Raw genomic sequence first — 26,630 nt, 5'->3', positions numbered from 1 at the left:
AATTCATGGAAAACTATACCAAGATAACTGTGGCAGAGAAGATCAATTAACTAAAGTTTTCATTTCTCTTACTTATGAATCAATTGGCAAATCTGAGCAAAAGCAAAAACAAAAAATGCCCCTCCCCAATGGGATTGTCCTCCCACAAGGTGAAGCGGGCTAGCCTTATACTGTACCCAGCAACCGTTGAAGCCAAATTCAAGTACTGTAACTCTGAACTCACCTCCACCCCGCCCCATTTGTTGTGTAGACACAGCCCCACACAGGACCATAGAAATAAGCAAAATTAAAATGAAACCCCCATCCTTCGGAGGAGAATTCCGGTTCCCTTTCGTGCGATTTTTTTCCAATGCCGTGGCAAAAGTGAGAACGGACTATAGGAAGCGACAGATCCTTAATCTCGCAACGACAAAGGGTCTTGCGACACCTTAAAATACCTTTTATTCGACATTCGTGGACTTTAACCTACTTCTCCAGATGCAGTCTCGTAACTTGATTTAGGATTAGACCGCATCGATTCCACCAGAAACAGAACGCACCGCTGTTCACTTTTTCCAACCCGATCTTCACTCAGGTTTTTAAAAAATCACCGTTAACTCTCTACTCTCTATTGCAAGTACAACTTGCTCTTTCTTATACTGCATACTGTAAATCGTAGGTGGAAGGCTGTGGATATGAAGCAAGATGAGAGCAGTTATGCTGTGTACTCCGCCATGAAATGTTTTACGTTACTTTTACAAGTGCGACCTCACTTGCACCCTCCACACACACACACACACACACACACACAAACTTTCAGTGAAGGTCAAGGCATTTTTCCCCCTCCGCCCTGTCAGCTCAAAACCAACGGGCAGCAGGCAGAAGCTTCGTCCTCCATTTCATAGCGGACTGTCACGCTTGAAACATTTCCTGGGTGGGTGCGAACACAAATCGTCTTCCACACAAAGGATCGAAATACTGTATTTGCTGGAGAAAAAATGTCCAGTCTTCCCTGATGTGACAGGCGGGGTGGAGCGGAAAACAGGCTCCTTCCCTAAAAGTATAACGACACTAACAGCAATAAATCATCTCGTGGCGCCTTCAGGACAAGGCTTTCTTTAGCACCATTTTTTGCGTGGACTTCGGCCCATTTCTCTACGAAATGCTTGAGGGACCCTAAATAGATTTTTAGCCGGCCTTGCTGTACCAGGCTACGGAGTAAGGCCTCCATCCAGTCGCTGGTCCTAAACGGAGTAGATTCGTCGAATCGGTGGGATTTGGGGAAGCGTCGGCCTTTCTTTCCGCAAATGATTCAAAAGGCCTGCTCCGGTTGGGACCAGCGAGGAGGCTTAAAGACCTCTTCCCGGACATAATCGTGAGTCACATTTTTTTAAAAAAGCGTCGGGGCGAAAGTTGGTGAAGACTTCGTTTCTGTTTCTTTCGGTTCGGCTTTCCGCCCTACTTTTCCACGACCCACCCTGACTTCCGCTCGGCGGGGTGTGTTTGTGGGCGAGTGTAAATCCGAGACCGCCGGCTTCCCAGCGGAGCCCGCCAGCGAGCGCCTCGGGCGAGTCCCGCCATTACGAGTCTAGGGGCGGGAGAGTTGGCCGAGGGCCGGAAACTTGCTCGAAAGTTGCGAGAAGCCGCCCGCCCTCGCAGCCCTCAGCAACAAGGCGGCGGCCGCTCGGCGTCTCTCTCTCTCTGTGTCGGTTTTTGTGTGTGTATGTGTGTGTGAGAGAGGAGGGCCATGTCGGGGTCCTCTAACGTCGCGGCCATGAGGAAGGTGGTGCAGCAGCTGCGCCTCGAGGCCAGCGTGAGCCGCGTGAAGGTGAGATCCGGCGGCGGCGGCGGAGGAGGAACGAGGGCGGCGGAGGCGAGCGAGCGAGCGAGCGGCTCGGCGGTCGCCATTGCCGCGCCCTCTGGGTGGGGAGAGCGCTTCATGGGGGCACCCACCTGCCCCCCCATCCCCGGGAGGCTGTGGCGAGCCGGCCCGTCGTGGGGCTGCTGGCGTCTCAGGGCCTCCCTCCTCTCGGACGCGGAGGGGAGTGGGGCAGGAGAGCCCCTGCCCATGTGCAGAGTGCCAGCCAGCTGCCCCGGGGCAGCCAACATACAGACGGCTCTCAAGGAGCTGGACGTGAGGAAGAGCGCCTTTGGGCGGGTCCGGGTCTCCTCCGAGGAGCCGCGGATCTTCTCCGCTTCACGGCCCTTCGCCTCCTTCCGAGCCCCCGGTACCCGTTAGAGTTGCCCTTCTTGGACTCATCCTGGCTTCCTCTCCAAAGGCGGGTCACGAAGGGTGCGGGTCTCCATGGGCTTTTGGGATCCGGCTCGCTCTGGAGACGAGGGAAGGGAAAGGCAAAAGCCCCGCTTGGTGACCCCCGCTTGGGAGCCCGCCCTGGCCGCAAAACGGGGCAAAATGGGCCAAGGCCCAAAGAAACCTGGCGAGCCGTTGCCTCGGGTTTGAAGGCACTTCCAGTCGAGTTCGCGGGTTTCGTGCTCGGCCTTGAGAAGGAAGAAGAGAGATTAATAACTATCCTTTGGTAGCGGTTTCCTTCAGAGCTCGCAGCCCTCGGCGCCTCTCACTCAGATACCTACACACGCATCCAAGCTGCTCAGCGATGGGTGGATTTAAGCGTGAGGGGTCTGCTTTCAAAGTTTTACAGTACTGTAGTTACCAAGATCTGCCCAGCTGGAGCCTGAGGCAAAAAACTTATGCTTAAAATTAAAGAATTCTGAGCCCGGAAATTGAGCAGAAGCATTAAACACATCTCATTGTGTTCCTGCATAAAAATATCCTCCCTGACTCCCCATTCCTCCTTTCATGAGTATAATGCATGATAGAGGAGAAGCTTCAGTGGTTGTTACTATTGTGAAAGGGTCGGGATCATTTCTTGCTGAGATAATGCAGATTATCCAGAAATTCATTGGTAGATCTCAGAGCTCTTTTTCACTCATCCATTTGTGAAATATCTTCTATAAAGGCACACAGCAAAGTTATTTTGAGGTAGGATCTGCTAACTCACAGACAATTCCGTTTAAACAAGTTAACAAATATTCATAGGCACCCTTTTGTACTTTTGCAGGCTTTTCCATAAAACTCAATTATTTGGGATCTCTTGACATAATAGGGAGCATCTCACTCCAAAATCTGGGAAGGCATCATAGTCACAAGCTACCTATATCCTATGGAAACAAGATTTCTCAAATAGTGTGCCCTAGGGCACCTGTCCTTTCCTTGGTTTGGGATGTTCAGCACAACATATTTAGCTTTGATAATGAAATGTATTTTTGCACTCCCGAGACAATGGCAGAAATCCAATAGTAAGTCATTCCTAGAAGTAGACCCATTGAATTAGTGGGGATTGGATGAGCCAGGTCCTGTGTCAGTTCCATTGATTCGATGGATCTACTGTAGTTGCAACTTACTACTGGATTTCATTCAATAAATATTCTACTATTTTCCGTGTCCAAGTTATGGAAGTGATTGATATTAAAAGCTCCTGAGTCCATAACATTTCCCGTTAATTCACATTTCATTGTCAGAGTGTTGAAGGATCCTGTACATTTTTAGGCTTGCTAGTAGTGAGGCAGGTACAGGACCAGGTGAAGGATGGGGAAATCATGATGGGGGCAGATTGCCCCATCACAGCCTGGATTAAATATTGGCCAGAATGCTATTGCTTATTGTAGTAAATTGCACTAGAGTTGACCAGTTGACTCAGTGGGGAGTCCACTCCTCCCTAGTTTCAGTTGATTCAAATAGGCTTATTCTAATTGTAACTTTATGTACTAAAGTTGTAGCTGGAATTAAGCCCATTTGAATCAATGGAGTTTGTTAATTTGTCTACAATGGACTAACACATGGTGATGTCAGTTCATGTGGCCTATTCTTGTCTTCACCACATGAAGACCATTAATGAAAGAACATAAAGTATATGGAAGGCCCAAATCCCCATTGAGCCTACTCTAGTGCAATTTACTACACTAAGCAATAGGATATTGGCCAAAATGTTAGAGCCATTCTCTCCCCTTCCACCCCTGAAGTAATAGTTTGCAGTGAATTCAGTGAAGACTTGGTTTTCTCTGAGCTGTGTCCTTAGAGAAGATGCAAGGTCAGAATTCCTCCTGATGCAAAACATAGTCCATGACAATCTTCTGAGGGCAAGGGTGGTTAAGTTTGGCAATGGTATTTTCAGATCCTCTGCTAGGTTGATGGAGAATCTCCATCAGCTAGTTATTATAGTCATTTTCTAACACACAATGCAGGATGGGATTTGTCTTTTTGACGGATTTGCAGTACTTTACAATCTGATCAATTTAATGTACTGTCAAGTCATGTAAAGGTGATTTCTCTTTTCAGGTTTCACAAGCTGCAGCTGACTTAAAGCAGTTTTGTTTGCAAAATGCACACCATGATCCTTTGCTAACAGGCGTCTCTTCAAGTATAAATCCATTTAAACCACAGAAAGTCTGTTCATTTCTCTAATACGGTGAAATAGATGTGATCTTTTCATGGTAAGTCTTTGTGTTAATTGCTTGACTTTTGTTTTTGGAAAGGAGAGCAGCCCCATGTCTACAAAATTAAAATTGTAGTTTCACAAAGTCAGATTTGCTTTTGAGATACAGATGGAACTGTATTTTACACTCTTCTGTTGTGCTGCAGATACTCTATATGTAAGAAAGCCAGCTGATAAACTCCATTTTAACCTTAAAAGCTTTGTGCTGAGTAATGAGAGGGGGCTGCTCTATTCAGAGTATTTTTGTCTTTTGGTTGTTTGTTCTGTTTATCATCAGCTACTCTAAGAATCCAGTTCAATGAGTTAGGTCTAGTACTGTACTGGAAACAGTTCTCTCAAATTGGATACTCATCTTGGGGATATCATGTGTATCTTTAGTAAGTTTATTTCTTTTCATGTGTCTCTTTTTCAGATCTTCTAACAATTTTTCCCAACTGTTGAAGCATATGATGGATATGAAAGTGAAGGAGGGTGTCTTGGACCCTGTACAGGAAGTTTGTGTTAATGTGCCAACTTAGAGCTAGTAATACTGCTACTGTTGTCAAAACTCTTACAGTCTACCTCTCTAAACAAATTGTATTCTAGTTGCATAACTTCTGTATCATGAGGGAACCAATTTTATATTCAAACAATAAAGAGTTGACTTAATGGCTTTGAATTTTAGCACAGAGTTTTACAGCTTGAATAAAGGATGTTTTCACAGAGCGGCTGTGGCACCAGAGCTTCTTACTTGGCTAATGAAGTTAAATACAGTACAGTGGTGCCTTGCATAGCAACGTTAATCGGTGCAGCAAAAATCGCTGCAAAGCGATTTTGTCGCTATGCGATCTTAAAAAGCCCATAGGAATGCATTGAAACCCCTTCCTATGGGCTTAAAACTCACCGTAAAGCGAAGATCCTCCATACGGCAGCCATTTTCGCTGCCCGGTAAACGAGGAATCTGTCCCTAAACACAGTGGGTGGCCATTTTTTTTACCCAGCGGCCATTTTGGAACCGCCGATCAGCTGGGGGGAAATCATCACTTTGCGATAATCGGTAAGCGAAACAGGGTACCGATCATCGCAAAGCGATTTTTTCCCATTTAAAACATTGCAATGCAAAAAGTTTGCAAAAAGTTTGTCGGTATGCGATTTCATCGTTAAACAGGGCGCCTGTTCAGCGAGGCACCACTGTATTGTAATATTGCCTACTTTGCTGACCAAAGATGTGGTTTAAGATCCTGAATAGAGAGAGATGTGATGGATATTACTGAAGGATGACAGTACTGTCCATCTCATACGTGAGCAGGACCTGAAGTCTAAATATGGCCTATCATATCTTGTTTTCAAATGTAGCATTCAGTGAAATTCTTCCTTTTCAATGGATGTTTTATAAGAAAGCTATTGATATGTAACGTACATGCCAGAGGCAGTTGCTAGCAAAACCATATTTCTAAACATGATGCAAGTCTGAATATTATCCACTGTTAACTTAAAATAAAATACAGCATGATTAATAGAAAGGGCCTATATATATACATACACACACAGAGTCATATGAAAGAGAAAGTACACCCTCTTTGTATTCTATGATTTTTCATATCAGGACATAATGAAAAATCATCTGGTCCTCAGCTGATCTGAAAATTAGATAAATACCTCAGATGAACTACAGCAAATGATGTATTGCACAGTGCCATGATTTATTTAACAGAAATAATGCCAAAATAGAGAAGCCATGTCTGAAAAACCAAGTACTGTACACCCTTACTGCTTCATAGGAATTAAGAGGCTAAGTAGCAGCCCAGTGCAGCTTACCAAATGCTCCGGAGTAATTGATCATCAGCAAGTGTGACCCCCCTCTACGAAAACCGAAGTTTTAGCAATTTGCTGCTCTGAAGCATTTGTGTGTATGTTCACACAACACCAATGAGGAAGCACATCAGCAGAGAAGCAATTGTTGCTGTCTATCAATCTGGGAAGGGATATAAGGCCATTTTCAAACAACTTAAAGTCCATTCCACAGTGAGCAAGATAATTAACAGGTGGAAATCAGTCAAGACAGTTGCCCATCTTCCCAGGAACGGGCATCTAAGAAATTGACCGCAAGGTCAGACTGTGCACTTTTCAGATAGATAGCTAAATAGAACTTTATTACGGTCAAAGACCAGCCACTTTTCAGAGAAATTGCACAAAACCCAAGAGTTACATCTCAGATTCTACAGGCCTCAGTTAGGATGTGAAATATTAAAGTTCATGACAATACAATTAGAAAAAGACTGAACAGGTTTGGTTTGTTTGGAAGGGTTGCCCCTAGAAAGCCCCTTCTCTCTAAAAAAGATGGCAGTACAGCTTAGGTTTGCAAAGTTGCATCTGAATAAACCACAAGATTTCTGGACTAATGACCTTTGGACAGACAAGACCAAAGTGGAGTTTGGCCATAATGCACAGCACCATGTTTGGCAAAAACCAAACATCTCATGGCAACTGTGAAACATGTTGGTGGAGAGATGATGATTTGGGCTTGTTTTGCAGCCCCAGGACATGGGCACCTTGCAGTCATTGAGTCTACAGTGAACTCTTCTGTATACCAAAGTATTCTAGAGTCAAATGTTAGGCTATCTGTCCAACAGCTAAAACATAGCCGAAACTGGATCATGTAATGGGACAATGATCCCAAACATACCAACAAATCTACAACAGAATGGCTGAAAAAGGAAAGAGTCAAGGTGTTGCAATGGCCCAGTCAAAGTCCAGACTTTAACCCAACCGAAACGCTGTGGCAGGACCTTACAAGAGCTGTGCATAAATGCCTGCAAACCTCAAATGAACTGAACTAACATTGTAAAAAAGAGTATGTCAAATTCCTCCACAAGGATGTGAGAGACTGATAGTCGTACAGAAAAAGTTTACTTCAAGACATTGCTGCTTAAAGGTGGTTCTACAAGCTGTTGAACCATAGGAAGTACTTAAGTTTTTCACACATGGCTTCTCCATTTTGGTTTTATTTCTGTAAAATAAATCATGGCACAGTGTAATATGCCATGTGCTATTGTTCATCTGAGGTTGTATTTACCTGATTTTCAGACCTGCTAAGAACCAGATGATTTTTATTATGTCCTGAAATGTGAAACCATAGAATTTAAAGAGGGTGTACTCTTATGTGTGTGTAGTGAGTGAACCCTTCTATGAATATTTTGTGTGTGTGTGTGTGCGTGCGCGTGCGCACGCGCCACTCAGCCATAGAATCTCTGGGGGGACAGCAATGCTATGGCACCAATAATAAAAATAAAAATTACATATTTGTGCAGATTTAAGACTAGACCTCAAACCCTGCTTTACTTTTGTTTCCCTACTGTCCCAAATAGTTGACCATTTAAAGCTCATAGATGGGCATATTATTTTAAAATGTAAGACAACTCTTGCAAATTAGCTCGGATGGAAAATCATAGAAATATTTAGTTTTGACAACTGATATAGATAAAATGACAGGTTGTAATTAAATTGTTTAACATCATAACAAGTATCAGCAAATTTTAGTCCTAAAATGGTTTGATTGAGAATTACAGGGCAGTAATGTTCAAAAATTACTACAAAAAAAAAACACACACAAAAAGTCCTTAACCCTACACTATTTCTGAGAAAAAAATTCTCAACATCTTTGGGTGAGCAGGGAGCAGGTGACGAAGTTTCTTGCTGTATAACTTGAAGTCTTCTGCTTTTGTAAATAGCACAATCAGAAAGATACCCAAGACACTGAAGGAGACAGGCATCCATCTATCCATATATTAAGTCTGATGGAAAAAACTGAATGTCACCATCCCAGCCCCTATGTTTTTGTTAGCAGAAAAACATCTAGCTGTTCTGCCTTCTTAGTCTGCTTTTATAGGTGGAATTTTCTTCGACTGGTGTCCATTTCACGACGCTGAAAGACAAAGTATTTATTAATGTTTGGCACAAAATGGAGGGGGAAAAACACATTTTAATAGTGGGAAAAAAAGAAAACAACATGCCTGTCAGCCACGAAAACATTTCTGAAATTCTTTAATACTAAAATCTGTAATTGTATTTAGTCAAATCAAAAATCATGATATGGCATAGTATTTTGTAACTCAGAACTCACCTAAAAATTAGGCCAAATTCCACTTACTATTTTCTCATGGCAGCTAGTATGGGTGTGCTCTTAAGTGGTTCTGGACGGCATTCTCCAAAGATTCTGGGAATAGCAGTCCACAAACCCAAATCAGCACACCTATAGGTTTCACACCACCAGGATGAGCTTTTAGGTTATTCGCACTCAAGATGGGCACGAACCACCATACCAGTGGTTCTTGCTGATTCATTCTTCAGCTAAACAGTGTTCAGTGCTTCGCAGCCCTGCCTTCTCTGGCTGGCACCCACTTGAAGATAGCACTCCAGCTTCCTTGCACTGCCTCCTCCAGGTGCTGCCTCCTCCAGGTGCTACCAGTGTTCCCACTGGATCTGGGGCTGGAAGTGCCAAATACCTTCTTCAGCTAAAAAACAAGCCAGCATGAACCACCTGTTTGGCAGTTCAAGCCCATCTCTAGTATGTGCCATTGGCTTTTCCAGCTCATGCTTCCTGTTGCTGATTGTTTTTGAAGGAAGCTGCCACTGTGCTTCTGGGAAGGTGAAGTCTTGCTGCCCATTAGGCCCCATACCAGGTGCCTCCAAAAAACAAACAAAAACTATGACTCCAAGGAAACACCAAAACAGCTTCCTTCTTTACTACACTACAGGAAACAGTAGTGTTCTCAAAGGCCTGAGAAGCCAAAGGTGCAAACCCATCTCTACCAAAATAAAACCTGCAGGTGTGTGGATTTAGGTTCTGGAGGTGGAAATTCCTAGAATAATTTAGAGAATTCTGGGAATTGCAGTCCAAAAACATGGAGGAGTACCCTAGCAACTAGTCTACTGTGAGGGAACAAGCAAAGCCTCATCTCCCTCTCCTACTTGAACATGGAATGGGTGAGGAGGTTACATAGCACCTCTGCAATCCAAATGAGGTCCAGGTTCAAATTTGTAGCTGGAAAATAGGGAGGCAGGGTCCTTGAAATTGTGCTCAGCTTCCCACGACCCCCACTGCACACAAAACTGCAAGGAATCTGCTCACTTACCCTCCCTAGGGTAGAGGGAGAAGGACAATGGGAGTCCCCTTGACCTGTAGCACAGATGTGACACAAGGTCAGGGCCCAATAATCCCAGTTTATTCTACATCTGCTTAGAGGCAGGTTCATAGTTACTAAAGAGAGAATTATGCTTGGGTAATTCATTTGTTTATATTCTCTAAGATACCCTGTGTATCACAGGATGGTCTGTATAAGGAACAAGCCCCACCAAAAAGCAAGAGTGATTTGAATGTGCAAATTCCTAGTTATACTTCAGCAACACCTGAAAGATTACAGGCTCACTAATTCAAATGAGAGATGGCTACAGGTAGATGTTGTCAAGTTTATAAGGAATTCCACCATTACACCAAATTCAGTGAAATGTTTTTTATGTAACAAAATTAGTGGTTGAACATTTACACACTGTGAACTGCAAGTAAACTCTAGACTTACTACTGCTTACAGAGAAGATTTGCAGTGTTAGAAAACTACCGAAATGCAATACCTTGTGAATCCATTCATATTCTCCAAACTTAGAATCAAACGTTCCCTTCTGAAGAGACCTTAATTTCAAAGTAAAGCGGGGACCCAGTTCTTGAATTGCCACTTTTTTCTCATTTTTGAAGATATACCTTTAAAAGAGACCAAGCAACAAATATTAGGAAAAGTTGTGGTTACACAATTTTTTTTCATAGCTTGTGAAAGAAATTTTTGAAGACTCACCTGTGGAATCTGAAAAAAATGTAGTCACGCTGATTATGAAATGTAGCTACTTGTCTACCGACAAACTGAGGATCATGGGGGAACAGAGATGCAAACATGCGACCGATGGAGTGGCCTAATCGCGTTGTAAAGTTGTTCAGGAGTATTTCCGGCTGGTGTTCTGTAGGGCCTTTTCCTTTTCGCTGGAACGACACAGAACATTGTCTTGGATGTTAAGCCTAAGCTAGTTATATAAGCAAGACAAGTATGGTCCCTAGAATACACTCACCTTTATTTCTTTACGCAGACGGACGCTACTCATCCTAAAATGAGCAGTTGGGCCTTCAGGCAAGTGAGACAACACAAGACCATCTATTCAAACAGTTAAGGGAAAGGCAATCTGACACGGTGGATAAAATTTTTTTATAAAATATTGCTTGAATTTTTTTTTATTTGATTTGTCAAAAAGTTATTTTTTAAATTTAAATCATGATTTAAATGGTCATTTAAATCAATTTGATTTAAATCAAAAGATGTCTGCAGCCAGATATGTAACAAAAACAAATCATAAAAAATGTTAATTTTTGTAGAAACCTAACATGAATTCTTAAAGGTAACTCAGTACAACAGTAAAACACTTTTCTCTATATATCTCAAACAACCAAGAACTCTCAGCTGCTGTTATTTCTTGCAATGCAGCAGTATTAAAATTTTTGCTCCTCAGTAGTATTTACTTTAAATACTGCAACACAGAGTCTTTTATTTGCAAAGGATACTTGGCACTTTGCGATCTTCATTGATAACAATCAGATCTGTGAAGTCCCTTGAGATGCACTGTGGAATAATTCTTTTCAGAGCCAGTCCTCTTCGATAGTAAACGTGTGAATTTGGAATACATGTTGATAATTGTTCACAGAACCTCACAGTTCTCTAGAAAAAAAAGAGACTTATGCAAGATTTAGGTGGTATTATTTAATATAAGGCATTATAAGCCTACTGGTCACCATGCCTCAGTCTTTAGGATATGTCAAAATTGCAGTGTACTGTCATTTTAAACCTGTGAAGAAGGTGGGTTTCTTGGGTCATGATGGTCAAAATTTTGACTTTCCAACTTATGCAAGTCAGAACCCTGGAAAATCAGGCTTCAGAATCGCACAAGGTCACGCAACACATACACAAGGTTCTTTTGGAGAGCAGTGATAGAGAGGGGCTGGACTAACATGTTCCTTTCTTTGTATATCAATTTAACTCTAAGAAAAGAATGCCTAATTAACCCTTTATGCTGCCCCTTCAGCTAGTAATTAGACATTTAAAAGATTTCATGAGTGTCAACAGATCTTTTTAAAAGCCTTATTACATTTTCCCAAAGTGCTCGTACACAAGGATTGGTCCTTTGCTCCCCAGGAATGCTCTTTCTTTAAATGCTGCTACAGTGGAGCCATAAAGCTTTTAAAAAGGCTTGGCACCAATATAAGGACTTTAAAAAAAAAGGTTTAGCGTAGCTTGAGAGGGAGAAGGGAGAATCCTTTGTCAGCTACAGGGCACAGCTTCTAGAACCACTTGGACTACGAAGAATAACCAAAATAATTAGCCTTTTGCCGCTTTCCATAATTCATGGAAAACTAGACCAAGATACTCAACCGTGGCAGAGAAGATCAATTGACAAAAGTTTTCATTTCTCCCACTCATGATACAGTTGCTAAATTTAAAAAAATGCAAAAAGAAAGGAAGAAATACAGTGGTATTTGTCCGGCATAAAATTCTGCCAGACTCTCAAGAAAAAAAGCAAGTTTTCCTACATTTGTGGTTATTGAATATTTGTCCACACAGGTTTACCAAACATTAATAGGTCTATATCCAATAAATAAATAAGTTCTAATGAATTATACTTCCCACGTCATCAACTAAATGAAATAAGCTTTTATTACAAATATTAAATTGCATGATTTTACCCCACGAGGTCTGTCAGATGTCGTGATAAGAATCTTTGGAACAGTCTGCCTATTGAAGTAGGGTGCAAATTCATCTGTAGCTTCATCCAAAATAACCTAGAAATGCATAATCATGATTAACAGATGAAATTACACTAACACACTGTTGTAGGACCATCAGTTTGGGAGAGTGAAGACCCAACACTTTTATATTTATGATTTCTTGACAAAGAGTTTCGTGGCAAAGAGATTAACAACATATTTCATGCAAATGTCTAAGTGTTACTACAAAAGGTGCCACAAACCACTTTTAAGCAGCAAAACCTACTACAGTGGACTAACACACTGGTTCTTAACCTTGGTTTACTCAGGAGTTTTGGACTGCAACTCCCAGAAACCTTCACCACCAACTGTGCTGGCTGGGGTTTCTGAGAGTTGCAGTTCAAAAACATCCGAGTAACAAAGGTTAAGAACCATTGGACTAACACATGGTGGTATCAATTCATTGTAGTAGGTTTTCTTGTCTTCATCACATGAAGACCATTAATAAAAGAACCAACGTAAAGTATATGGAAGTAAGGCCTGATGGTTTGTTTTTCTGATTCCACCTCTTGTACAACTATTTGCTCCATTAAGATAAACAAACATTCCTGTCCCTTCAACTACTTGGCTTAATGGCGACCCGGCAAAACTCCTGTTTTTAATAGCAACTAACACTTGTAAATTTAGCAAGCTGTGCTTTTAATGGTATCAGTATGGAAAACTTGTATACAACGAGTTTTGTGTACAACAGATTACCACAGTTACAGTACCCTTCTCCTCTGGAAACTCCTAATTACAATGTTTCTTATGCCACCCAACAGAAGATCTATTTGATACAAATCTCAGATACCAAGTTTTGTAAACGGTCAACAACATAGACACTGTTTCTCTTTTAAGGCTACTGCTTCAGGTATGTTTCAAGATGGAAGCAGAAAAGCTATCTTACATCAGATTACACAATTTGTCCATGCAGCTCAGCATTATTTATTCGGTCCAGCAGGAGCTCTCCTGTTTTTTATATCATTTGCAATCGTAATCTCAAGAATAGACCACTGTAACGCGCTTTACGTGGGGCTGCCTTTGAGGCTGATGCGGAAACTTCAGGTGGTGCAGAATGCAGGGGCCAGACTCCTTACTGGAGTGAGAAAATACCAACACATTTCTCCAACTCTGGCCGCACTGCATTGGCTGCCCATTCATTTCCGTGTCGACTTCAAAGTTTTAATGCTTACTTATAAGGCCCTAAACAGTTTAGGACCTCGATACTTGGCGGAATGCCTGCTCCCACCAAGGTCTGCCCGGATCACCCGTGTGAGTCAGGAGGTGAGGCTGAGGAGCCTGATGCTGAGAGAGGCCCGGAAGAAGACACGAAACCGGGCCTTCTCGGCGGTGGCTCCTCGCCTATGGAGCAACCTCCCTCCAGAGATTCGCACAGCACCTATGCTGAGAATCTTTAAAACCCAATTAAAAACATGGTTATACATCCAGGCCTTCCCTCCAGTCAATACCTGATTTCTTTCTATTTTCCTTTATTTTTTCTTCTACTTTATTACAATTGTTATTGAACGACTATGCACATTCTTGAGTTTATTGTTTTATCCTATATTGTAAGCCGCCTAGAGTGGACAAGTAGTCCAGATAGGCGGGGTATAAAACAAACAAACAAATAAAATATCCTTGCAACCATTAATATAATAAACTGAACAGAAGACCTTTTGCTGAGAAAAATCTTATATTATAAAAATATAACCTTTGATAATTTTAAAGAAACAGGTCCCACCAATTGAGATCCATGATTCTTAAAAAGTTTTTCAAGAATAACTACCTCTTCATCATTTGGATCAACAGTAGTTTCATCGTACACACGCTGGTTTTCAATTGTCTTTGGTACAGGCTTTGGTGGTGCCTGTAAAAAAAATTAAAAAGTTAACATACTGAAATAGATGGATTTCTTTCTGACCAATAAATAAATGATCCAGTAAAACAGTGCTGATGCTGTCAGATACATGGGCCAAAATCCTCCTGCTTACTTACACTGGCCCAAGGGCAATAACTCAGTGTGGCAAACTACCACTAGTCAAAGAGTCACTGTTTGGATTCCTGGTCATGCACCAAGTCACACACCTGGTAGATGATAGGAAACCCAACTGGCAACCTAATGACTAGGATCAATTTGCCACTGCAAGTTATATTACTCTTCTGTAAAGCATAACTGCAACAGAATTCTGGTCATTGTAAATTACAGAATCCTCACCAGCCATTACTTATTTACACAAGACTTAATTTCAGATAGTTATGCTGCAGGTAAGTACAGAGATACTGCTGTACACTAAATTGTTAACACAAAATAGTGGATTCGATTCAGACTTAAGAGGTAAGTGATAAATTAAGTCTCACTGATTTCAACAGGTTTATGGATCACTAAGAAGTGCTCCATACAATCAGAATAATTTCAAGTAGTTATCAAACTGAAAGACTGCTAAGAAACAGCCCCATGGAACTAGATGGTCCACTCACCTATCCGCTGCAGCCGCCGCAGACCCTTCCAATGGCTCCAGAGATCGCATCTGGCAAGCCAGTCTTCAAGCTAGCAGAGAGGCTTCTTATCCCGCATCCTGCCAAGAGTAGCGAGCCAATCGTGATCTCCAGAGCCATTGGAAGGCTCTGCGGTGCCCGCAACAGCAGCAGATTGGTGAGTGGACCATCTGGCCCCATGGGGCTGGGCCCTCATTATGTCCACCTGTCCCCATTTCTAAAAACAATCATAAATCCATATTTAAATGTTGCTAGGGGAAGAGAATCTCACAGGCCAAGGGCTACATGTAGCACTTCTTGTGTGATGCAAATCACTTTCTATATAAAGCAAGATCATATCATGTTGTTTTTCCCAAATATATAAGAGGCAAGATGAATTGTTTAAAAAAGTTGATTAACAGTACACCAAATCATGCACTTTTATTAATGAAAAGAACATTAACTCAATCCTAAATGTTTCCTCTTTACCTTGTCTCCAAGTGCTTCTCGCTCTTTTTTCCTCTTTTTTTTAATGGCTATTTTATCCTGGAGGACAAAGGACATGGGGTTGGGGGGGAGACAAAGCATATTGGTAAACTGTGGTACTAAGAACAGCAGAAAAGTGACCAATCATACCATTCTGTGCTCTCAATGGTAGGACAGAGTTTAATCATTGGGCAAATATATAACAGAAGATGTGAGCCCTCAGAGATACCTATATCCAAAACTTTTACAAATCAGTCAACAGCTTGAACCCAGGCTAAAAGCATACCAGCAGTCAGTGCACTTCTTTAAGAGTTCATGGTACATGGCATCTGTGAGTAAGCTGTGTATTATGATCCTACAGTCACCCTAATAGGGTTTTCATGCTATGTGACCTGTTCAATGAGTGGTTTATTACTGCCATCTGCCAGGAAGTTCCCATGGCTGCATGGGCATTTGAACCAGGGCATTTCAACCACTACTGGCTGCTACACCACATGGCCAGCAGTGCAGATGCCAGATACAGTATTACACTTCCTGCAACATCCATGCCATCATCAAGGGCTGTCCCACACAAAAGACACTACAGTAGTATAAATAGAATACTATCCTTAATGAATCTGCTGAGGTATGATGCCAGCGCCAAGAAATCAAACTCTAAAACAAAACGCACCAACTCCCAAGCTGTCCCATGTGCTTTTTAAATACAGTACCTGAAAGCACACAGGGCATTTCCTTGAACATTGTTACATCTCTCCACCCGCCTCTCTGTACAGTATTTCACGAACACTTCTCGTCTCTTCAGAGACACGAATCCCTGCCTCCACCCCAGCCTTTCGTCTCCACTATACGGGCATAGCTCCATCGGTCGATCCCTGGGGCTCTCCGACCTCCCCCACCCGCCCAAAGAAAGGCCTCCCGAGTGTATGTGTGTGTGTGGGGGGGGGGGGAACTGCTGCCCTCGCACCTTCCTCTGCTGCTGCTTCCAACGAAGGAACATGAAATGACGCCGCTGCTTGTTTTTAATTTCGGAGACACTGAACGTCGGCGGAAACGCAACCTGGCTCTGCTCGGGAGGAGTCCCTTGGCCCTCTTCGGAGCCACCAGGCGCGCTCGCCTTCGGATCATCGCTTCGCTCTTTTTGCTGCCTTTTCTCTTTGCCACTGGAACCCGCCATGCTTTCTCCTTACTAGTTCCCCCCCACCCTGACCTTTCACTCCCTCTATTCTCTTCCGGGGTCACTCGGTATTCTCTCATTGCGCCTGCGCCGAAAGCTACGCTCCCGATTTTAGCGATAGTATTCGCAAGGGTTGTCGTAAACGGCCAATTAGAAGCCAAATTTTGCGCCTGCGCGTTGGGGAAGAGTGAAGGGGCTATGACCGCGTGGGAAGAGTGGCAAACTGGGTTTTATTTGGATTAATGATCTTGATGTTGTCCGCCTCTCAACCCGTAACGATGCTTATGGATAGAAAGTAATCTGGAAACGTGCCGGGGTGTGTGTGTGTAGAGCCACAGAGATAGAAAAATGGTGGATTTTTACACGCCTATTGGTTATATGTCAAATCGGTATCTTCCAGTTTTACTGAAGCAGCAAGGATGCAATATTGCCTTAGCAGAGCTGAGTGGCATACGTGGTATGGTGTGGTGGTGAAATAGGTGCGTGTGGCTTGAACAAAGAAAAATTACTAGGTATTTTTTGCTTTGTTTAAAAAGAAAAACGGCGCTAGATGTGTTAATTTTATGAATGTAGTGATTTCTGTTTATCATGCAGTCCTCAACCCAAATTTCTGAATAAAAATCGTCAGATATCACCCCTGATATTTGATAATGGGTGTCCTGACTCATGAAATTTTCTGCCATAATAAATGGAGGTTGTTGAGGAGGGATGCTATTATTATATTTGTTTATTTATTGTTTTCACTTACATACTGCCCCATAGTGCTAGAGAACTCTCCGGGTAGTTTACAGTATAAACTGTAAGGAACATTTTCTGAACATTGAGCTACCCCGTTTCCCCAAAAATAAGACCTAATATAATTTATCAGGATGCTCGTAATATAAGCCCTACCCCAAAAATAAGCCCCACTTAAGTGAAACCTTGCCCTCCACCATTGTGCAGCAACCAGAAGAAGATGAATTGACTGTATTTGATTAAATATAGATTGTTATACATGAACAAAATGAAACATCCCCTGAAAAGAAGACCTAATGCATTTTTGGGACCAAAAATATAGGACCCTCTCTTAATTTCGGGGCAACATTTATTTATTTATTTATTTATTTATTTATTTATTTGATTTTTACCCCGCCCCTCTAGACCATGTCTACTCGGGGTGGCTGTAGGTACTTATTTTACCAACCTCAGAAGGGTGGAAGGCTACCTGAACTCGTCAGGGTGGAACACAGGTAATAAGCAGAGACTTGGCTGCATTACTGCAGATTAACCACTGTACCATGTGGCTTGCTGCTAGAAGCTGCCTGTTAAGCATTTGGTTGGCACAGGATAGAAAGGTCTTTATGCTTGGGAATGTCCCTTTTATGTTTTGAAAACAATTTTTAATATTATTTTTATATTTTGTTATTTACACTAGTTAACTGACCTGGTTTCATACAGGTTAAAGTTCCATTAATCTCACTCTCTCCCGAGTGTCCTCTCTCTTCTCTGTGCACCCAATTCTCTCTTTTGCACTGGTCTCTCTTTCATCATCATTTTACTCATTCAGTTTATCAACTCCCAGAGTCTCCTAGCCAGCACAGCTCCTGAATAATGAATATTTGGAGCCTTCCCCATCCATAAAATTATGGCATGGTTTAGCATGTACATTTCTGAACTCAACTCATCAAGGTCTTTAAAATGATGTGCCCACACATGAATCTGTAAGCAACAATTACGAATCGCGATGCCTCCCACATTATTTTAGAATATGCTATCTAGCTTATTCTTTTTAAAGACAATCCCAAATCTATCCTTTATTCAGGCATCTTCATAATGATATAGTAACAAATGGACAAACAAACCAAAAACCCCTTGCTTTCGTTTATATCATTGTACTCCACCTTGAAGTTTATTCTTTATTTCTTAAGTAAATAGAAAAATAGGTTTAAACTTCCAGAATGGCATGGGATTGTGGACTTAAGAGAGGCAATTGTTAAAAAAAGATAAGAATGATTTGAAATGTGTTTTTATGGTAGGATACTAAGAAGTTCTTCAACTGAGAGAGTGACCAACAAAACAAATGAATAAATTCCAAGGAATCATCAAATACATGAAGTGCTGAAGGCAGGAATACTTTTACCATGTAGTGGAAAACAAAATATACTAGTTGTTGCAGCTGATCAGTTAAGTGGGGAAAAAGATGGAGAAAGGAGAACATCGTTTTGTCTTAAAGAATTAGGGGGATTGGTTTCAATGCAACATGGCATTTATAAATGTTGCATCCAGTGTCAAGATAGCTACAATGGCATCCAATCTCTGGGAGCAGGACGAGGAACTGAAGAACAAAAAGAAACAGAAGGAGACTGCTGTCATGGAGTTTCTGACTGTTTTATTTATTTCTTAAGTACATATGCTTATGCCTTTTCTGTTTCTTTAACTCTCAAGAGTGCTGTGCCCTAAGTGTCTGTGAATTTCGTTGTATGGGTATACTGTGTATATACTTACGATGACAATAAATTATTATTAACATCTAGGCCTTATCTGTCAGATAAGACCTTTTCTGAATTCCTAAGGAAATAAGTTTCACATGCTTAGCTAGTTAGTTGATGAGCCACCATACAACCAGGTTATAGTGACCCCAACGAAGTTTTCAAGTCAGATATTCAAGGAGAGATTTTATCTGTTCTGATTTTCCTGTAAATTTCTATGACCAAGTGGAGAATTGAACCCTGGTCTCCAGAGTCCTAGTCTGCCACTCTGTCCACTACACCACATTGGGTGATTACTTACACCTTAGTTTTTCTCACACAAAGAAGCTAATTTTATTTAGGGCATATTTTTAATCCCAAAATGTGTGGCATGTTTTCTTTTGTATTAATTATACCTTTGTATCCTGTTGATAAATCCAGTGATAAGAATAGATAGCAGAATATATTGATAAGATTTTTGATACTTATAAAATTATTTTCTGGACTGTTCTGATCGTCACAGCTAGAAATTACTGTGTGTATGCCTGCCCTGCCCCCCACCTGAGTGTTTTCCTTGACAGCTTTTCCCTCTGAAGTCCTTCTAGGGAAGAGCACAAATTGAAGCACCAGGCAAAAACAATAGGTAGAAGAGCCTGGTACATTTAAGCAGAGGAGTAATGAGCTGCCTTACTCAATAGACTAGCACATCAATAATGCTTTGACAGGGCTTTTAAAAAAATCAAAGCATCACTACTACATTAGTAACAATTTAAAAGAAATACAAAACCTTCTTTCCCTTGCCCTCCAAAGGTAAATGTAATGGAAACATTCCATTTCTCAAAACCGAGTGATCCTACCTGCACTAAAAAAAAAATAAAATCAGTAGCCCCTGACTGGGATTCAGAAAAATGGAGGTAAGCATCAGTCAGAGTGGACTGGTTTGCAATGGTATGTACGTTGTGTGTTTACTGAAAAAAGGAATAAACTAGCCTGTCTCCAAACCAGATTAAACCACTAGAGAAATGCCTGTCTAATTCTATCCTTTTTTTAAATTCTGTTCCTTAGCCCAAGAGGAAGCCGGCCGAACATGTATAAAAGGAGATGAGTGATGGTAGATAAAAGAGTGTTGTCATGAACAATGAGGCTGTAATGAGTGAAGAGATAAATAGAATTAGGGATAAATAGATTTTGCATATAGGTTGAAAAATTAGGCTTAGGTTAGATAAAAGGCTATGTGAAAGATCTTTATCATGTTTGTATTGCTTGTCATTCCAGTCCTTCCTGTGATCTGCTGCTGTACTTGCATTTATTTTTTGTTTTATTGTGGACAAATGACTTTGTCGTACAGGAAATGTGTCCTATTTTTCAACATTTCCAACTATTTCCCTTCTATTCTTCCTTAGTTGTAAGGTCCTGCACTTCCTCTTCTGACCTAGCCATCTGATACTTCCAGGTGTGGTATACTGGGAAGTAGCATGGAACACTAACAGGAGAAAGTTGTTGTATATGTGGCTTGCTGGTGGGCTTCTCATGGCCATCTTGGTTTGCCCTCGTGAAAACAGAATCCTAGACTAGATGGGTCCCTGGTCTGATGCAGCAAAACTCTATTTATGTTCTACGTGGTTTTGGTGGTTCTAAAAGGTAGGTGAACTTAACAAACCTTAATGAGGATCTGGGCCAGTGGGGATATGAAGCCTGCTGTTCTATTCAGCACAAAATACTTCCCCTTTCTGCATCTTATAATGGACAGGATTAGTGATTTAGCACCCAGGGACAAGTGATGATATGTTCACTCTATGAAGTTAATCATTCCTGGACATGATAAGCACTAAATATATGCTAAGTATTTAATTAAAACTACTGAATGATTGTTCTTTGAAGAGATCACCATACTTTCTTCTAGATATTGTAAATGAGCCCATATATTGTAAAACAGACATAGTGGAACCACTCTGATCTTACAAAAAACTTTCATTTAAATGATGGAGGTTAATTAGCAGTCAGTGTCTGAAAGAACACTCGTATCTGCAGTATTCTCTATTGAAAGTAGTACTTATTTCCATTGCCAGGGTAGATAGGTAGAATGATGTGTTTAAGATTGTATTTAGGTTATGTCAGTAATTTCCAAAGAAGATCCATTAATGGAAATCTAATTTTTGTCTACCAGCCACCTACATGTCTCCAACATCTTATTGCTATTTATCAAGCACCCATCTGCAAATCTCTTTCATGTACAATACATCATTTGGAAACAACTACAGTGGGGTCTTGACTTAAGAACGGCTTGAGTTAAGAACATTTTGACTTAAGAACCACTCTCATAGGAAAATATTGACTTGACTTACATACTTAGATTTGAGTTAAGAACTGAAAAAAAAACACGTGGGAGGCAGGGAAAGTGCAAAATTTGAACTTTCAGTTAACTGTTGGCCAGTGAAAAGGGTGCCTGTCTGCTTCCTCACTCCTCCCAGCGTTTAGAGAGTGGATTGGGAGACAGTCTTCAGACTGCCTGGTACTGGACTGCCTGGACTGTATTTTCCCTGCCTTCCCTGAACCTTTCTTGACCTAAGAAAAAAGAAACAAAATATCCCCCTCCAGTGGTCGAAGGCGGAATAGCAGCTTCCCATTAGTTTCTATGGACGGAAAAGAGCAGATACGGATCAAATGGTTCTCAATGCATTCCTATGGGAAATGCAGATTTGACCTGAGAACTTTTTGACTTGAGAACTGCCTTCCAATACGGATTAAGTTCTCAAGTCAAGACCCCACTGTATGTTACATTATAATTTAATATGTTCTTTGAACATCTCCCCCCCCCCCCTTTTATTCCATCAAGTGTTTTGCAGTTTACAAATACGGCGTCATAAAGAGTCAAAACTTATTTTGCCAGTTTGACCTTTAAAACAGTCTTTTAATTTTTCATCTCTTTCTAAAGAACCTTTGGTTTCTGCTTTGTTCTTATTTTGTCATCTTATTGTAGATTGCTCTGTGCTCCCCCTGGTTGGCAGCAAAGCAATTCATTAATACTTATGAGAAAGAAAGAGAAGAGGAAGGGAGGACGAAATGCAGTGGTGTCCCGCATAGCGACGTTAATCTGTTCCAGGATTAACATCACTATCCGGAAACATCGCTAAACGGAACAAAAAACCCCATAGGAATGCATTAAACTCTGTTTAATGCGTTCCTGTGGGGGGGTAAACCCACCACTAAGTGGGAATCCTCCACAGGGCCGCCATTTTCGTCGCCTCGGTAAGCAAGGAATCCGTCCAGAAAATAGCGGGCGGCCATTTTGAAACTGCCGATCAGCTGTTAAAAAAGCATTGCTTTGCCATGATCGGTTCCCCAAGCAGGGAACCGATCATGGCAAAGCACCACCAGCCAGCCAGCCAGCCAGCCTGGGAGACACCGTGCGTCCTTGGGCAGCGGGCGAGCGAGGGCTCGGAGGCAGCCGCCCGGGGTGGGAAGGTGCGGGCCATCCACCCGGCGCTGGCTGGCCAGCCAGTCAGCCCGGGAGACACCGGGCGACCTTGGGTGGCGGGCGAGCGAGGGCTCGGGAGGAGGGCCGCCGGGAACACCTGGGCCTTGCCCTGCCTCCCGGCTCTCCCCGAGCCAGCCCTCATCCCCGTCTCCACCACCACCGCAGGGGAGGAGGGCTGCCGGGAACACCCGGGGCTTGCCCTGCCTCTCGGCTCTCCCCGAGCCACCCCTCACCCACATCTCCGCCACCGGTGCCACTGGGAGGAGGGCCACCAGGAACACCCGGGCCTTGCCCTGCCTCCCGGCTCTCCCTGAGCCACCCCTCACCACGTCTCTGCCGCTACCACCGCTGGGAGGAGGGCTGCCAGGAATACCCGGGCCTTGCCCTGCCTCCGGCTCTCCCACAGCCACCCCTCACCCCCGTCTCCGAAGCCCTGCCGCTGAGCTGGGCAAAAATGCCGGCAGTGGCTTCCAAAGGACCGCAGGGGAGGGTTCCCCCACGGTCCTTCGGAAGCTCCCGCCGGTCAGCTGGGAGAAAATGGGGCTATGGGGAAAATTGCAAAGCGATTTTTCCCCATAGGCAACATCGCAATGCGATCGCAAAAGCGATCGCAAAAAAGCAATTGCTATGCGGATTCGTCGTTAAACGGGGCGCCTGTTAAGCGAGGCACCACTGTATGGTGATCTCATGCCCTGTGGTGTAGAGGAGCCATGGTTCACCAGATCTTTCTGAATATCAGGGACTATGACATCTGTCACTTCCCTAAGGTTACCCTTTTCTCTCTGATCTTAGCAGAAATCCTAACAGTAGACGAGAGAGAATTTGAGTTTCCCAGGCGTCAAAGTTTGAAATTTTGTATGTACAGTGGTGCCCCGCATGACGACGATAATCCATTCTGGGAAAATCGCTGTTTAGCAAAATCGTCATCATGTGAAAACCCTTTCCCCATTGGAATGCATTGAAACTCGGTTTAATGCGTTCCAATGGGGAAAATACCTCGTCGTCCAGTGAAGATTGCCCATAAGGAAGCCATTTTGCAAGTGCCAATCAGCTGTAAAAATGGCTGCCCTGTGAAACAGGGTCTGGAAAACACAGGGCAGCCATTTTGCAGAGCCAGAAAAATTGTCATCTTGCGAACAAACAGTTCACGAAGCACAGACCTAATCAACGTCCAGCGAAAATCCCCCATAGGCATGACTGTTTTGTGAATCATTATAGCGATCGCAAAAAGTCATTTAGTGGGGTCATCGTTTAGCGAGGCACCACTGTATAGTGTTAATTAAGGGAAATGAAAAAAAGCAAATCTGAAAATGTACATTATGATTTACAAAATGAAGCTTGAGCAGCAGTGTGCTAAAAGTGTGCCACTCACAAATTTGCTGCTGCCGCCGGCTCCACAGTGCCTTCCTATCGCACCGTTGTCCGCAATTGATTACTGTAAAACCCCAGGCCAGGGCCAAGAGGCTTATGTGGGAATGCCGTCGCTCCCATCACGTTCTAGTACGACCCAGACTTCTCCCCCACCTTCTCCGCCTAGGAAAGAGGACAAACAGGTGGACACTGGAGAGTTGGAAGAAATAAGAGGAAGGGAAAGACAGAGACACCAAGGGGTTGATACTAGTGATTTGGTGGAAATGATGAAAGAGTTAAATGTAACGGGCAAGTCCAGGAGAATTTTGGCAGGAAATGGAGGAGGGGAGATAGAAGCGGGAGCAGGGGATATAAAAGCGAAGGGAGGTGAGATCCCTGGTGGCTGGGAAATTATTTGGGTCCAGGACCCCTGGACCGGAGAGTGGGAACAGCTAAAGGTACCTCATGAAGAGGTGGAGAGAAGGAGACGAAAAGGACAATGACCCCGTCCATCCTACTGGGGAGAGACGGAGGTGAAAGAGTGGAGATGTCATCTGAAGGACGAGAGAGAGGCAGTGGCAAGAGAGCTCGAAAGGAAGAAGGCATGGCATCTCGCCGAGTTACAGAAGATGGGGGTCTACCCGGACCATGGTTGATCAGTCCAGGGGAGGGATCCCCATTCTGGGGCTGGAGTAGGGATGAGGAGACCCTTCCCCTAATCGAACCAGAGGAGGAAGGTGGTGAGGAGCCGGTCCTAGAGAAGGTTATGCCAGGACCGTGGACTTTTGAGGACAGTAACCCTTTTGTTGGCAACGTTTGGACACCCTTATAGTCAGGGTTTAGACCGCAAGAGACTTTAGAACCCGTTCCTAAAGAAGTTCCAGTTAATATTGAAGTGTTAATAAATACAGACAAGGTTGAAACATTAAAACCGTCTCGCACTTTATTCGGAGTGACTGACCCCCCCAACACCAAACCCTCACAATTACCCAGTCCTGTCAAGAGGTGGGATGACAAGCCGCTCTGCTAGGTTGGAGAGTGGCTAATCCATTGCAGAGAACAGCGCAATAGGAAGCCACCGTGGAGCCGGCGGCAGCTGCAAAATCATGAGTGGACAGTCTGGCCCCATGGGGCCGGACCCTCATTATTTCCACCTGTGGGGGGATATTTGTATATGAATACGAATACCCCCCATCTCTAGTGTGGACATGTAAACACTGACATGAAACTCCTAGAGTATTTAATAATAATAATAATAATAATAATAATAATAATAATAATAATAATAATAATAATAATAATAATAATAATAATAATAATAATAATAATTTATTGTCACTGTAAGTATATACACATACAACGAAATTCATAGACACCCAGAGACCAGACACAAGTCTGGTAATGCAAGTATAGCAAATTGGAAGCTCACGTGGAAAGCTGGATGGAGACTGTTTGATGAGAACCCACACTGCAACACTGTTCATGTCTAAGAACTGTGTCTCAGTATACTCCAATAGTCAAGCTATGACTTTCATTATTATGAAAACAAGTGTTGTCTAATGGGAATAATTAGAGACTTCAAAACTCTTAGTTCTACACAGTTGCCAGTTCAGACTGTGTGTGGCCATAGGCAACGTGCTTACATCCACAATATGCTGCCCTGTAAAATGGGGATATAGACAGCTCCTCACCTTATAAAGAGCATGAGATCATAAGATCAAAGACATTTAATGAGAGCAAAGTATTACTGAAACTGCCCTGCCTACGTGCGTTCACATAAATGTTCCGCATAGTTTTCCTTTACAATATTTCAAGTCTGCTGTCTGAAAAAATAATAGAAGTTATTCACATGCAATTTAAAGATACTTGATTATGCAAAGTGGGCACTGTGTAAGATTTCCTAGAACATGCTCACCATTTCATATTTATTGTTATTTCTCCACAAAGCATTGTTATCACTCTGCAGATTTTTAAGAGACCTGTTGTAATTCCTTGGACTCCATTAATCTCTGACTGAAACCAATGTATGTGTTGTATTTGGCTGCTTTCTTCAGCAAACATAAATAAGTATATGAGATGTTTATAAATAATGAAAATGAAATTTTACCTTGCATCCTTCCCAAGGAATATTGGTGGTTGCACTAAGAGGATAGTAGCAGCTTCGTTCTGCTGTGCCTTGCTTGCTGCTAAGCTGCACCACAGAAATGCACAATAGGGCCAAGTCATATGACAGCTTCAATTTGTAGCCAATACAAGTGTTCAGGGGATGAAATGTGGTTTCCACCTCTCACAATATATGAGGCATTTCATTGGTTTGTAAAGTTTCAAGTGGTTTGGCCTCAGCAGGACTAATCCAAGAATTGCAATTCACATCAACCCTAGCTAGCGTAGCCAATCATGAGGGATTATGGAAGCTGTAGTCCAACAACCTCTAGCACCCACATTTGCTGTGTGCTTTGCCAGCAGGACTGCTGGATTTGTTGCTACAGCTACTACAGGCACTGTGTGTTGCAGATATAGAACAATCCGTCTTGTGTTCCAAATATGAAAGTGTTGCCAGCTGCCAAATCCTGAACTCAGTCACCAATCTGAAATCCCGGTTTCAGATATAACTGAACAGAATAAGGGATCGTGCTCAGCTACCCAAAATCTACACAGAATAAATGTTTTTGCATATGGGGGGTCCTGGCTTCCACCTCAGTCATCTTTAAGAAAGCCACGTGTCTAAATCTACTACTGGTCAGGCAACTCGTCTGTATTTTTACTTGAGGATTCAGACAATTTGGAGGGACATGATTTGCAGTTCGGTTGGCCTGCTTTTCTGTGATACAAAAAAGATAAAGAGCAGAAACATTTCAACTTGCATATGATAAGAAGAGCTCTACTAAAGACTTGGAAAAAGATCATC

The 26,630-nt window shown here is 42.6% G+C and overlaps 2 protein-coding genes across 2 annotated transcripts; one reads left to right on the top strand and one right to left on the bottom strand.

The window, feature by feature from the left end:
* The first annotated feature begins 1,585 nt into the window (after positions 1–1,585).
* On the top strand, positions 1,586–5,197 carry GNG5 (G protein subunit gamma 5). The gene is made up of 3 exons (XM_020795050.3): positions 1,586–1,807; positions 4,337–4,491; positions 4,906–5,197. Exons 1-2 carry the CDS (start codon positions 1,727–1,729, stop codon positions 4,460–4,462), a joined length of 207 nt encoding a protein of 68 aa, XP_020650709.1. The 5' UTR covers positions 1,586–1,726; the 3' UTR covers positions 4,463–4,491; positions 4,906–5,197.
* Positions 5,198–7,949: 2,752 nt separating this feature from the next.
* Positions 7,950–16,522, bottom strand: RPF1 (ribosome production factor 1 homolog). Its single transcript, XM_020795069.3, has 9 exons — positions 16,238–16,522; positions 15,277–15,333; positions 14,099–14,179; positions 12,253–12,348; positions 11,077–11,230; positions 10,590–10,672; positions 10,322–10,503; positions 10,104–10,230; positions 7,950–8,397 (listed from the first exon to the last, which is right to left on the bottom strand). Exons 1-9 carry the CDS (start codon positions 16,445–16,447, stop codon positions 8,356–8,358), a joined length of 1,032 nt encoding a protein of 343 aa, XP_020650728.2. The 5' UTR covers positions 16,448–16,522; the 3' UTR covers positions 7,950–8,355.
* Positions 16,523–26,630: the final 10,108 nt, after the last annotated feature.

The sequence above is a fragment of the Pogona vitticeps genome, chromosome 4, assembly GCF_051106095.1.
Source record: "Pogona vitticeps strain Pit_001003342236 chromosome 4, PviZW2.1, whole genome shotgun sequence".
Classification (NCBI taxonomy): Eukaryota; Metazoa; Chordata; class Lepidosauria; order Squamata; family Agamidae; genus Pogona; species Pogona vitticeps.
Note: the sequence above shows the minus strand (reverse complement) of the source record. Positions and strands in the feature narration are given on the sequence as shown.